The sequence below is a fragment of the Episyrphus balteatus genome, chromosome 3 (genome assembly GCF_945859705.1).
Source record: "Episyrphus balteatus chromosome 3, idEpiBalt1.1, whole genome shotgun sequence".
NCBI lineage: Eukaryota > Metazoa > Arthropoda > Insecta > Diptera > Syrphidae > Episyrphus > Episyrphus balteatus.
In genome coordinates, this window is record NC_079136.1 from 129,737,432 (window position 1) to 129,751,275 (window position 13,844).

The 13,844-nt window shown below is 32.5% G+C and overlaps 2 protein-coding genes across 3 annotated transcripts; one reads left to right on the forward strand and one right to left on the reverse strand.

Annotated features, from left to right (window-relative positions):
- Positions 1 to 439: 439 nt before the first annotated feature.
- Positions 440 to 12,933, reverse strand: LOC129914479 (centrosomal protein of 104 kDa). Of its 2 annotated transcripts, none has more exons than XM_055993753.1 (8): positions 12,619 to 12,933; positions 3,952 to 4,119; positions 2,821 to 3,877; positions 2,416 to 2,530; positions 1,242 to 2,350; positions 1,037 to 1,179; positions 780 to 881; positions 440 to 595 (listed from the first exon to the last, which is right to left on the reverse strand). In XM_055993753.1, exons 1-8 carry the CDS (start codon positions 12,656 to 12,658, stop codon positions 453 to 455), a joined length of 2,877 nt encoding a protein of 958 aa, XP_055849728.1. In that variant the 5' UTR covers positions 12,659 to 12,933; the 3' UTR covers positions 440 to 452. The 2 variants fall into 2 exon arrangements, with proteins under 2 accessions (XP_055849728.1, XP_055849727.1); XM_055993752.1 differs by having other exon boundaries at positions 2,416 to 2,554.
- Positions 5,759 to 9,156, forward strand: LOC129914480 (uncharacterized). Its single transcript, XM_055993754.1, has 3 exons — positions 5,759 to 6,063; positions 8,505 to 8,697; positions 8,776 to 9,156. Exons 1-3 carry the CDS (start codon positions 5,878 to 5,880, stop codon positions 9,075 to 9,077), a joined length of 681 nt encoding a protein of 226 aa, XP_055849729.1. The 5' UTR covers positions 5,759 to 5,877; the 3' UTR covers positions 9,078 to 9,156.
- Positions 12,934 to 13,844: the final 911 nt, after the last annotated feature.

The following is a 13,844-nucleotide window of genomic DNA, read 5'->3' on the forward strand; positions in this document are numbered from 1 at the left end:
TATTTCTTTACATATATATATGTTTTTATATTTTGTGATGTTAAATTTATTCAAAATGACTAAAAATATATTTAAAATTTGATTTGCGAATTTTTTTTATTAAAATCATTTTGCGTGTTTTTTTTGTTGTTGATTTTTTTAAGCTCAAAATTGTGATGAGAATTTTATTAAACAAATTGAATTGAATATTTCTATTTGAAATTGCACTCTTCCCTAAAGAGCGTTTTTTTTATATTTTTTAAACATAGTTAATTCAATTATTTAACTTTGAAGTTTATTTTTGTTTGTATTGAGTGTGTGTGAAAAAACCAATTAATTTGATTTTTCGAAGAAAGGCAAGTAGAGAGCGCAGTTTAGATATTGTTTATTATTATTTTTTTTTTTATAAATTTTGCGATGTTTATAATTTTTTAGCGAATTTATAAATACAAATTTTTAATTGTTTTTTTTTTCTAATTTGTTTGTTTTTTTGTCCTTCGTCGAGCATTTCCTGGGCAGCCAGATGAACTCAATAAATGCAATTTCCAGCCACCATCTAGGGGCAAGTGAACATCGTCGTGGCAGAGGGGACAACGAGCTGCTCCAGTTTTAAGTTCTAAAAAAGAATAAATACGAAAATATGGTGATTCAGTTTCTTATATTTCAATGTTGGTTGTAAGTCTGTTAAGTCTCTTTTTAGTACAAACATTATAAATCTATTTTTTTTTTTAATTTTCGAAAAATTTCCTTGGACTTCTCATATTTCACGGCGGATTAGAAAATTTAAAAAATCTACTTACCTCTACAGTAGTCTTCCATTTGATGTAGCTCATATAACTGTTTGTGAACAGATTCTGTACAACGATCGCAGTTTATGTAACTGTTTTTTGCTTCGCATTCCTCTGTAATCAGAATAAAAAATTAAAATTTAATTTTAACTTTTTCATATAGGTACTTATAATAAGCTTTCAATTCATCATATTTGGGTTTACTCGATAGTTGTCAATTGTGTAAATGGGGGAATTGGCATTTTTACTTCATCACTTAAGAAACTTACTTGTCAAATGATAATTCAATGCTGCAACTTCTAAAACTTGGCTACACTGAGGGCATTTCGTCAAAAATGGACAAGACTTCCAGTAGTGCCTGTCTAAGTGCGCCTGTTCACCATGACAAGACCAATCACAAAATGGACATCGTCTATAATCAGAACAAGCAAATAAAAATACTTTCAAAAACTTCAAAAACAATTATAATCTTACATCACATCAGGCTCCTCGAGTGATTCCGAATTCGAATTTGAGTTCGAACTTTTTCTTGAATTACTAGAAATCATCGATTGTTTTACTTTCTCATTGTATTCCTGCTTTCCATTGCAGGCAATTCCAGCTGCATGTCCATTGCTTACAGTTGCATTTTGACTGATCGATTGACCACTTTTGCTTTTAAGAATTCTTGTTTCTGAACGCCGCATTGGGCTGGATTGAGAATCAGGACTCTTTGTTCCAAATCCAAAACCAACTCTACTATCATAGGAAAGTTCTCCTCCTCCTCGTGTATTTTGTTGTTTGTCACTACTTCTATTTGATGGTGGTGAGATAGGATCACTAGAAGGACCTGAGAAGTGTTTATTAGCTTCAAGCATTTCTTTCTTTCGTTCCATGTCAAGCTTATCAAACTCTGTGAAGAGTTGACGATACAAGAGATTTCTTCTTGTGATATCATCATCTGGTGGCAATTGTTTCCTTACAAGCCTTGGATTCACTTTATATACCAGCAAGAGAATTCGTTCGGCCACTTTACGAACTGGTTCGGCTGGATGGTGTATTCCGGAGCACCCACACTCTGATAAAGCTCTGCATGTCAAGCCACTATGCTTATCTGTGCTGATTCCTTGACTTAGAACTAATTGCTCCAACATCTGCATGCGACTCAAAGCCAATCGTGGATGAGTGCCTGAACTGACAGTTCGAGATAGTGCGGGTGCAACTAAGTGCTGTTCACTCACTTCCGGGCATGCGGCTATACTCAATATTGTGTGCTGTGCCAGAGTATGAATCCGGGGAGATGGATCTCCACTTTTTGCCAATAACTCTGGTAGAAGACGATCCACACAACGGGCGACCTCACTTTGTGACACCCGACTGGGAACGAACTCCAAAAACAGCACTCTCACAGTTTCCGTAGCCTGACTAAAAACTGAGTAAACAGCATCCCGAACAGCTCGATGCAACAGCAAAGCAGCACTCCTCGCGACTTTGTTTGCCCCTGCAACACACTCCCCTTCGGTCTCTTGTCCCTTAAGAAAGTTCCGAAGACGCATGAGGCCATCTTCACGATCTTGAAATTGACGAGAGTAGAATTGCTCAACCTGCAAAAAAAAAAGTCAAGTTAAGGTATAAGAAGAGTTAAGCAATTTCAAGAGTAGGTACTCACCAATTCATTTCCAAACACCAAAATTGGTAGCGCAGCCTGTCGCCGTTCCCGGTCGTTCAAGCGTGATCGTCCCCTGTTCGGATCCGCATCGAGTAGCGCTGTGCCTTGGCATTCCCTTAAAAATTCATTAGTATGTGAACTGAAAATTCAATATGACAACAACCACAACTTAAATATAACCAGAACCACCATTGAGAGAGTATACAGAGCAATGTTTGTATATGTTTATGTTTTGATATGTAAAGAGAGAGATAAAACTAAAGCACGTTTAATTTAGCCTGTCTTAAGCCCCATGCAAGCTCGAGCTATAAAATACAAAATGAATCTACAGTACAAGAACATACGTTACAACATCGATAGATTATAAAAATCCTAGCATAAAGATACACATCTTCTGAAACTTACTGTCTCAATGTGGGAATAGCGCGCTCTTCGTAGTCTTCGTAGCTATTCCGAGGAGCACTTTTGTTGCGCCTTCGAAGAGAACCCTGATGACTCGACATGGGAGAACCCCGACTTGGACTGCGACCAATGTTAAGCTTAGGAGAGTTTGGGATGTCATCATGAGATTTCCGATGACTTCCAGTCGAGTGCGTTGAGTGGGTATCACTTGCCGTACTATGGGCTCCAACTCCTCCCCCAGAACTACCACCGTCAGTCGATGATTTGTCTTCTTGTGCACTCTTGGGACTCATTGTGGCTGTAAAATGTGCTTCAGCCAGAGCCGTAGCAACTTCTTGGAGACTGGGAGCTGTTGGCAAAGTGGGCTTTGACGAGTAAACTTCAGAAGCTAAGTCGTTGTCGGCAACTACACCGTTACGTTCTAGGAGCTGATCGACCAGGAGTTGCTTCAAAACAGCCCTTCGATACATTTCAATCTGTTCCTTCCTCAATTTCGCTGTAGTGAAATCTTCCTGCTGAACAGCTTGTCTCTTTGCTAACGAGTACCGACCAAGCCGTTCTCCTGCCACCTTTAAAGATGTCATGCATAATTTAAGCTTTCTAGCATACTCAAACCTCTCATCGTTAACAGCTTTTGATTTTTTCTCTTCCATTTCTCGAATGATCTCTGCAATTGATTCCTCCACATACATAGAGAATAAGAGATCATCACAAATTGAAGCCAATGCTGGCTCACCACTTTCTGTCAGCTGGACTTCACCTCCCCCCGAAGTATCGTCCCCATTAGAATTGCATTCCAAATCTTCCCCCAATACATTGACTGCTATCAGAGCTATTTGCCCCTCGGTATTAAAATCATTTCTATGTGGTGTGCTAAGTCGTAATTTCAGATGAGTTCCTTTTCTAGGATTCACCGTGACACTTTGAAGTTCTCGTGATTTGAAATTTGTTCCAGAATTATCAGAAAGTGATATAAAACCTAAAAAATCAAAACATTGGCTGGAAGGAGTGCTTGGTATCCCTTTCGGTGAATAGTGAAGCCAGAGTTCAGCTTTTTCAGCTTAAAAAAAAAAAATATTATATGAAATTCGAAATAAATTGTGAACAAAAAAAAATTGCTGTAAATATTCTTACGAATAAGATACTGGTGGGCTAAGATTTGTATGCGACATATTTTGGCCGGTTTGTGAAAACGTAAAACTATATCGTGTGGGCTAATATTATTTCCAGGACTGCTTCGCCATCCATGCACTGTTGGGCCATGTGAATTCAACTCACTGGCTGGAAATGATGGATCTTCATCTGTAAAAAAGAATTATTTCATTTAGAAAAAAAAAATTAAATATTAATCTGGTATGCAATATTTTTGATCATAATAATCGTTTGAGTTGTTATCGAGATATACATTATCTATAAATGTACTAAAATTCTACAAAAAGAATCTGAAATAGATAAGAAAACCGTTATAAAGTTACCACTCAAAATTTAATTTTTCAACAATTATTCATTGAATGAACTTAGTTTGGTACATAAAACAACAAAACAAAAATCCAGGTTTCTGCAAAAACACCTTTGTTATTTTCGGTACTGCCGGGTTTTTTTAATATTTTATTTTAAAATTTTAAGTCACTATTCAGAAAATTCCTTAGCGCATTTACGAAAGCAAATAGACCCCTTCCTAAATGCAATTTTCTCTTATCTAAAGAAGAGTACCTACCTACACAAAAGATCAGAAGAAAATTATTTTGAATAGTGGCAACCATTTGACGTGCTTATTTTTCCTATGAAGTCTGGGGTGGAATTACGGCACACGATTACTATCATACGTTAACGTTTTGACTATTGCTCTCTCTAATTAATCAGTAGAAAAAAAAGGACACATAGCAACCATACGTTAAGGAACGTATGCCGTAGTTCGACCCTACTCTGTTAGTGAACCTTGAACTGTTTTAATTTTTTTTTGCAGCAAAAAATTTATTTTTAAACCTATGGAGAGGAAAAATGTTCATAAAAAACTGTTACATTACATATGTCATCTATGTTCATGTAAAGAGCTAAATTTCGCATTGAAAATCAAAATGGAATGAACAGAATAATTTTTGTGTCGCTTTCTTATAATTTTGCATATTTTTTATAAAATTTTATTTTTCTGACACTGTGCTTATGGACTTAAAAGATGTGTCAAATTGTCTATTTACGTTACCCACCCGCTTAATATGTCATTTAAAACCTATTTTAAATTCAATAGCTTATGCTTACTCTCCGATTTTATGCTACCTTGTCAATTAGGATAAAGTTTTGATAGGATTAGATTCGCATACTAGTATTGGTCTCTTCAGTTCACTCATCCTCATTATTCATGTTTGACTAACGAACGACATCTTTTATCTTTTATTCGTGTGTGGAATTCCTTACCATACCAATTAACGGGCATACGAAAAGTACTGAGACAACTTTTTTTTAGAAAACTTTGTATATCACTTTCTTGACTTTTCTTTCAAAAATTATAATCGAAAATTATTTTAAATAGCATTTACATAGGTATATTTAAAACATCAAATCAATTAACTCTATTTTTTAGTGCTAACTTATTCTTAAGTACTCCTACAAATAATCATAAACTACTTTCTTACTTCCTTCCGTACGAAAAATCTAAATTTTTGCGTTCCCGAAATGGTCATTTAAGTCATTTTTTTTTAAATGACCAAGTTATATTAATTTATGTCAATATTCAAGAAAGAATTTTACGTTTATTTTTTATCATTTAAACTTCAAAATAATGTTAAAATTATTATCTTACACAAACAACCAAAACTCTAATATTTAGTTTTGTTTATTATCTCAGTAGAATATCTCAGCTCTGATTTCTTGAGTCAACTCGAACCTCATTTTCTCACTCAATTTCATTTCAACTTTAATCCAGTCGATTTATTTATTATTTTAGTTCCAAACAATACGTAGAACCGACAAGTTGTTGTTAGAGAAATTCTTAATTGCGATCTCGTGTGTGCGCTCTCCAAGCGTTATTATTACCCTACCTTACCCCTTCTATTCATCAATATGGCCGCACAAAATTCATCCCAGAAAAAAGATTCTCAATCGATATCAAAATGGAAACAATTACAATTATTGATGAATACTGTCAATCATATATTAATCGGATTTGTAGTCGTTTACATGACCTTTTTAGCTAAAAGTTTAAGTTTTTCTGACACATCATTGCACGCGTTAGTTTCAACAATCGGGGTATGTGTGTTATTTTCATATTAGATGATGATTATATGATAATAATAAGAAAAGACATTTTTTGTTATTGTTTGTAGTATGATGTAAAAATAAATTAGCATATTTTATGAGACACTAAGCTAAGCTGACATGGTGGTAGCGTGAAAAGTAGAGGGTTCTAAATGTGAACTGGGAATTTGTTCTAATTTTATTTTATCGAACTACGATAAGATATTATGAATAATCAATTCAATCTTGACTCCCAACTAACAATTTGATTTCCAATAGTGTCAATACAGGCTAGTTTTTGATTTGTAAAGTAACAACAGCAAATCTTATACAAACCATTTTGGCGTAAATTATCGAGGTTATTTAGTTGCCTTAAGACTTTCTTTCACAAGTGCTATGAAATTAATAAGCTTTTTTTACAACATTTTAACAAGGTCTTTCAAAAGTTAGCAAAGACACATTTAGTATGTTCAGAAAATGCTATTTAGCTTCTTAAAGAACATCATAATATAGTATGATTAAGGCTTTCATAAAATGTTAAAAAAAAAAATTTTAACATGTGAATTTATTTATTTTATTTATTTCTTTTATAATTTGTATTTTTTCCCTTCTTAGGAACTTCTTCTGAATTTTTTTCTTCTTCCTGAAATGAAATAAATTTATTTTAATTGAAAAAACATAACTTTACTTACATGCCCCAGGTAGGAATTGAACCCACGTATCCCGCATACCAGCCCAGCACGCATCCACCAGACCAAACTCAATGTAATAGAGAAGTGGAAAATTGTGAATATATTGATTTTGTCATTTGTCTTTTACTATATTCTCCAAAATTGAGATAGCTAATACTTTGCAAAATTATTTTGTCAAATAAGCTGAAAATATATATTTGTTTGCATTTTTGTTTGCATTTTTGTTCAATAAAAATAAAATTGGGTAGGTTTATTATTTATAACTTTTTTTTATTCAGATTTTCCACTGTTATTGTTCATATACATATGTATGTAATTCATTAAATATCCGACTTTCTTCTTAAGTTGAGTTTGGTGATGGAGCTATCCGACTGCAAATATCAGCGAAAGCGATTAATATTTTGCTAATTACAATTTTATCATTTCATGATAGCCACAAAACCAATTAAAAGTGCTAAAAAGAGATTTAATTCACTAACAAAAAATATTAAAGTAAAATTCAATTGGACACCATTTATGTTTACTCACAAATTGGAAATGTCACAAATTAAACAAGCAAACATTTCTATAAAACGTTTACTTACAACAGCAAATAGCTTTATTAACAAGGCGTTGATAAAATGGGTTGTGTATTTGGTGAACCTCTTTAAACAGGTCTTAATGATGCTTAAACAAACAGGTCTTTTTGTAAGTATCTTTAAGCTGTTCTTAAGAAGACCATTTGTAATTTAAATATACAAGTGTTGTTCAGAACTCTATGAAAAGGCTCTAAAGAGGTCTTTTTTTACTTCCAAATGGTTGAACTGCATAATTAAACTTTAAATAAACTTTTTATTAGCTATACCTTGCCGAATTGAAAAAATCGAACCTAATGAAAGCTAAATTGTTAGTTGGGCTGTGCGTTTTTTTTTTTTCTTTTTACTGATGGGACAGCGCAACCGGTGTTTTTGTTTGATTTATGATTTTAATGTTTATCGTCACGAAGTTTAATGGTTTGATGGGGAAAATAAAAAAAAGCAGAGTTAATATGTACTTAACGCATATGAATATACTCGTTTTAAAGTTATTAGAATAACAAAATAGAAAAGTTGCGATATATCTAACTGACAAATTGACTTCCAAAAGAGATACTGCACATTGATAATTCATTTAAACTAACATAACGAAATCAAATAATGCTTGTAATAAATCGATAACTTAACGAAAATTGTGTATCGTGGCGCTTTTATTCTATATTAAGTTAGTTCCGAACCTTCTTTTATTTTCAATAAATTTTTTGTAAAATCAATTCATGTAAAATAACATAACGAAACTAAATAAAGTTTCTATAGATTAATCGATAGCTTAACGAAACTAAATAAAGTTTCTATAGATTAATCGATAACTTAACGAGCATGGATTTAATTCTATCTAACGTAAGAAGTTAAACAGTGTATACGCTCGCGATTGAAATTGCAAATTTCACGCCACTGGTCAGAAGGAATAGAAAGATAGAAAAGATCCGGCTTTGTAGGACCATGCACATTCGGTTTTTTTTTTCTTTTTTTTTCGATTTCTTCGTTAAGTTGTTGTGAGTTGTGATCTGCTTCGCAGGAGATCACAACTTTGAGAATTTTTGTGACTATCATAAGTTGTGACTATGATGGAGAATAGGGATGTCGGTGCAACTAGCTTACTAGTTTACCGTCAGCAAAGCCAGCTCTTAAAGTTCCTAAAAGTATTATTATTCAGAATTTTCATTTATTTTAATTTTATCTCTAGTTCCATTTGCTTGCTGCAGAAGCAATGATGTGCCATTATCCAGAAAATAGATTAACTAAAAACTTTTCACACAAAACCAAAACAAGACTTCATTCCGCTTTGCAAATAGTTGGAGGCTCTATGGGTCTATTGGCTGCTATAGGAAAATTCACAAAGACTGAAGTTCATTTTACAACAATTCATGGAAAATTTGGTAAGTCTATGCTAAACTTGACAAATCTATGGATCTTGATCAATAAATAAAAAATAATTTTATTTTTTATTTTTGCAGGTCTGGCAACATCTTTTATGTGCTTAGCCAGTATGATGGGTGGAGTGGTTAATACATATCCATTTCTACTCAAAAAACTATTCAAACCTGTGGAAATTAAACTCCGTCACAATTTATTCGGACTGGTCACATTTACACTTGCTATGTCAACTATATTTCTTGGCTACAACACAATTTTCTTTTACAAGTTTGTTGATTCGCATTTTATACCGTTTATAAGCTCAGTCACATTGGTTGTATGGCTCCTGACAATTATTGGACCAGCAAGGTCGTTGCTTGGTAAATTGAAGTACAGAAGATAGAGCAAATAAAAAAAAATGTTTAGGTGCATCCCTCATACAAAGAAAGTGCCGCAATAAAGGTTTTTTCTTCATTTTTTTTTGTACATAATTATTGTCGACTTTTTTTTGTGGGCTTTGGCATTATAGTGATGGTTATTTAGAGAGATATGCGCTTATCCTTTAAATCCTCCCTTTTGATGTATCTGATGTCGTTGTAAAATCAGTTTTTCTCGTTCAACATGCAATTTTTGGCATTTATCCAAAGGCAATTCTCGTTTAAAGCTTTTTTTTATACAAGTTTGTGCAAATGGTATTCAATTATCCTAGTGAAGTGTCCAGACGATGAAATTTTATGTTCTATTCATCATTGGATTTAAAAAAAAAGTATATAAACGGCAGCGTTGGAAGAAATGAGAAAAATAATGGACTGATATACATTTCGGAAATTTTTTTTATTGGATTTGAGTTATTTATCGCATTTCTTTGAAAAAGTACTCCGCAGTGATTATAATTTATAAGTCTTAAGGAGGATGAAGTATTTTTTTTAATATTAAATGGTTCATCTTTTGTTTGGAATAAATAATAGGATCATAAATAGATAATCAATTGGTTAACAGCTTTTTTTTAACACATCTATCATCTATGACATCTAGGATAAAATAAATTTACACTCCACAAATTTCATATGTTAAAATTTAGCACATAGGGTATTTAGTCAATTTAGGAGGACAAAACAATATATTTTAAACTGATCCAAACGTTAAAAAATCAACATCCTACTGAATTAGATAACTTGCTTTTAGCATTGTCTTAGGCCGTGTGTGAATTGCGTTAAATAGTTTACCCCGTGTAAAATTTTTGACGCTATTGAGGTGAATTAAAAAATTTCAGCAGTATGGCTTATTGTTTAATATTTTCTCTGCCTCTTTTCTGCCATGATACTCCTTTAAAAAAAAAAAAAAAAAACAAAACCATCTGCAAAAAAAAAATTTAACCTAAATTTAACCAGGTCCCAAAGCCCATTAAAATTTTTAACAGGTGAAAATTTTGTATTCACCTCAATAGTGTCAAAAATTTTACACGGGGTTAACTATTTAACGCAATTCACACACGGCATTATAGTTTTCAAATTGATTAAATTTGATTGACAGCAGCGGTCTAGAGTTTAAAGTTTTCAGCCCAAAGATAAAATTAAATTTTCTTATAATTTAGCAACAGCGCTATGGTAAGTAATTTTTTTGTGGTGGGTATAAAAAAAAAAATTGTTATTGAATATTGATATAGAGATAAGAAACTGTCTAGATACTGTATCTAAATGCTATATAACTTTATAGATAAAAAAGTGGTTCGTTGAATCTAAATATAGGCAAATTAAAGGTAAAAATAATTTTCTCTATGTGTTTTAGGTTCAATGGCCACTTTTTGCAAAAAGTGCAAACAAGTGAAAATTTTCAAACTCATTTTATAATAGTTTTTCCGAGCGTTAAATTGGAAATAATTGAAATCTTAGTTTTTGGGTTAAAAAACAATTTTTGTAGTTTTGTCATAAAGAAATGTTGCTGGAATGAAATACAAAAATTTTAGTGGTAATTGTAATTAAACCTTTAGTACCTACCTAAGGAGATAAGTTATTCTATTACACAGTATTATGGACAAAAATTAAATGTTTCCTTAATGTTAAACTCTTATCTAATGGAATATGTATAAATAATTGCAACAAAGTTCGACTCTTTTTCACCCTTTAAAAGTTTTAGGTTATGGTAATGAAGTTTACAGTAAAAATACTTAATTCCAGTATTAATTACAAGCTTTTACCTTGTCGATCAAGAAAAAACGCGTAAAATCGCCAAATACCCCAATGTGGCGTCGAAACGTCCTTTTATTTAACTGTGAGTGATTTTAGATCTGGGTTCGAATTACGGCATACGAAAGTTTATGTATAGAGACACCAATAGTCAAAACGTTATCGTATATGATCGTAATCGTATGCCGTGATTCGACCCGTGGGCCCTGGTTCAGATTTTGTTAAGTTCTTAACGCACCATATTGTGGTATATTCAATGAACAGTTTAAGATAAACCGGGGTCTAAAAACGACTGTGAATATTATTCATAGTCGTTTTTAGACCCCGGTTTATCTTAAACTGGGGTTTATCTAATGCTATTTGAATAGGATAAACTCCAGTCTTTCTTATATAGAAGCAGCTTAGACAGTGTCTACGAATATGGCCCAATGAGCCATATTCTGCAAATAAGCCGTGGTTTAGTTCTGGTTGAAGAATGTACTTAATTATATTATAATATTTAACCTTGAATCAAAACTTAAAGCTCAACTATACTGCCAGTTCCAAAAGTTTGAAATTCCTGAAAAATGGTTTTAAACATTTGTACAATAGATACTATCAACTAAATTTACTGCAAACTTGGCACTAAGTCCTTGTGTCAATTAAAATTTTGGTTAAATTTTCTACCATAGTTAATTTTCAGAAATAATCCAGGAATAGTACCTAACTACTCCATCAAAGTTTTTTTAATCTACCTATTTAAAAAAAAATGTCGACATCTTTATTTAAAGAAACGCTAAAACCTTATTTCAAAACCTTTTCCTCAAACTCCTAAATTACATACATAGATCCACAGACAATTCTTTGAAAATCACTATACGTTTAAACTCTTCGCCGGAAACTTTTAACAACAATTAAAAGAACATGTATGTATATAAAAAGCCCTAAAGAAAAGTTGTGTCCTTGTTTTATACAAAAATGTTAAAATGTTTCAACTCATTATATCTCGTTTACATATACAGTGCTTTCTAAATAGTTATCCAGGTCGAAAGCACTATCCTCGAATTGGGAATCATTCATGAGTATAGTTCACCATACACTTTGTTATAGCTGTAACAGAATAATGAACAATAACTACTACATACCATAGGTACCCTTCTTACAAAACCTTATGAATGGCAAATCCTTCGAAGCGTATAAAACATTAATAATTTAACCACCTTTTCACCATACCCCCATCACACATTCCGTGTTTGCCCATATTGCATATATAGAGGCTTTGAAATCAATAAAAAAAAAAGAAAAAACAAGCTCTCTGTACGGCTCGGTTTGGCTCACCCTCTAAAAAATAAAGACAAAAACAACATCTACAAGCAGGGGAGAAATGGAATTTCCGCTTTGTCATTATCCTGCGGTTGAATCTCTAAGGTGCAGTCACTAGTCAGCACGTCAATCTATAGGGAAAGCACATATTTATCGAATTATATTTAAAAAACAAAAAAGTTCTTCTCGGGGTTTTCATCACACTTCCAACTAGATATAAAGTTGCATATTTTTTGTTGTTATTTTTTTTTTCTCTCATAAGTTATCGATTTATCTAAAACGTACTTTTCCACTCTGTGTATGGACTTTATAAATCTGTCCGCACTTAAATAAAAAAAGGACGAGTCATCGCAGACATACATCTTTTGTATGTTATCTGCAACTAATCGCTTTTTTGTTATCTAATAAACTGCAGTGTTTTGTTTTTGCTTTATAATTCGATTTCCAAAAACTTACCTGATGCAAATACTACATTAAATGGTATTTTCTTGGCCATAATCCAAAGGATCTACCCACAAAACTATACCATAAAGAACTAATAATTTATTCATCCACAAGATTGCGTTATTAGCAACGACTGTGTTACATTCTCTTTTTCATAAACATAACACTTTCTATTCGCTTTGATTTATTTTATTTTTATTTTTGGAATTTAAATTATATTTAATTTATATAAAAAGATATTTAACATTTAAGGATTTTTTTTTACACTTATAAAGTTAAAAAGTGTAATTTTTAATGAGAACAAACAGGAACACTTCGCGTAGTCGATTTTTTCTCTAACTGACATCGGCAGGACATTTCATTTTCATCAGTTTTTCTGTCTGTTCTGCAATTGTGGTGCCCTCTGGTGGGATTTTTGTTCAAAACATGCGCATTTAACGCTCATATGTTTTTGACTTTTATAGAGAACCACGTGCGTGTAGGTTTTGTTTATTGTTTGGGTTCTTGAAACAGTGGACTGTTGACACAAAATAAGGGTGGGCGAGCTTTGGGGGGAGGTGGATGAATTATTATGTCATTTGTCATTTACCTGATAAGGGGTTGTTGCAGGCTATTGTCTCTATATCCATATGTTTGCAAAAGGGGTTAGAGGTTCGTGACTTGAGTGATTTAAAACAAACATTGTTCTTAATAGTTTTCACTTTTAATCCTTTGAGTAGACTTTCATTTCTTCTTAACAATATTCAACATGCAGCTTTACAGGTAAAGGTACATAGATAGGTAGATATATTCGCATAAGAATAGAAAGAAGCTTAGATATGTTTTGCACTTGGGGTAGGTAGTCGAAGCCGGATATAAATGGTACCTGACGCCGATATTTACCTGAGAAATTGAAAAGATTCATATCAAAATGTAGTGCATGCGTAGTTTGTAAATGCGTATAATTCAATTGTTGAAAACACAATATAGAATGAAGTGTGAGAGTGGGGTTCTTTATTAATAAATTACGTCAACAATTGAATGTATAGAAGGCTTTCAAAACGTGTAGCATTTCTGTGGAAAATAAGCTTCAGAATTAACGATTTTATAATTTATAACCTGTTTGCTTTGCATGTTGTAAAATGCTATATAGACAAATGGATTGAATTAAAAAAAATATTTTTTGTGGCTAAATTAAGAGTTATGCTAGCCACGCAAAGCTTTTAAAAAACGATATATAAATATTCAATAATAATTGG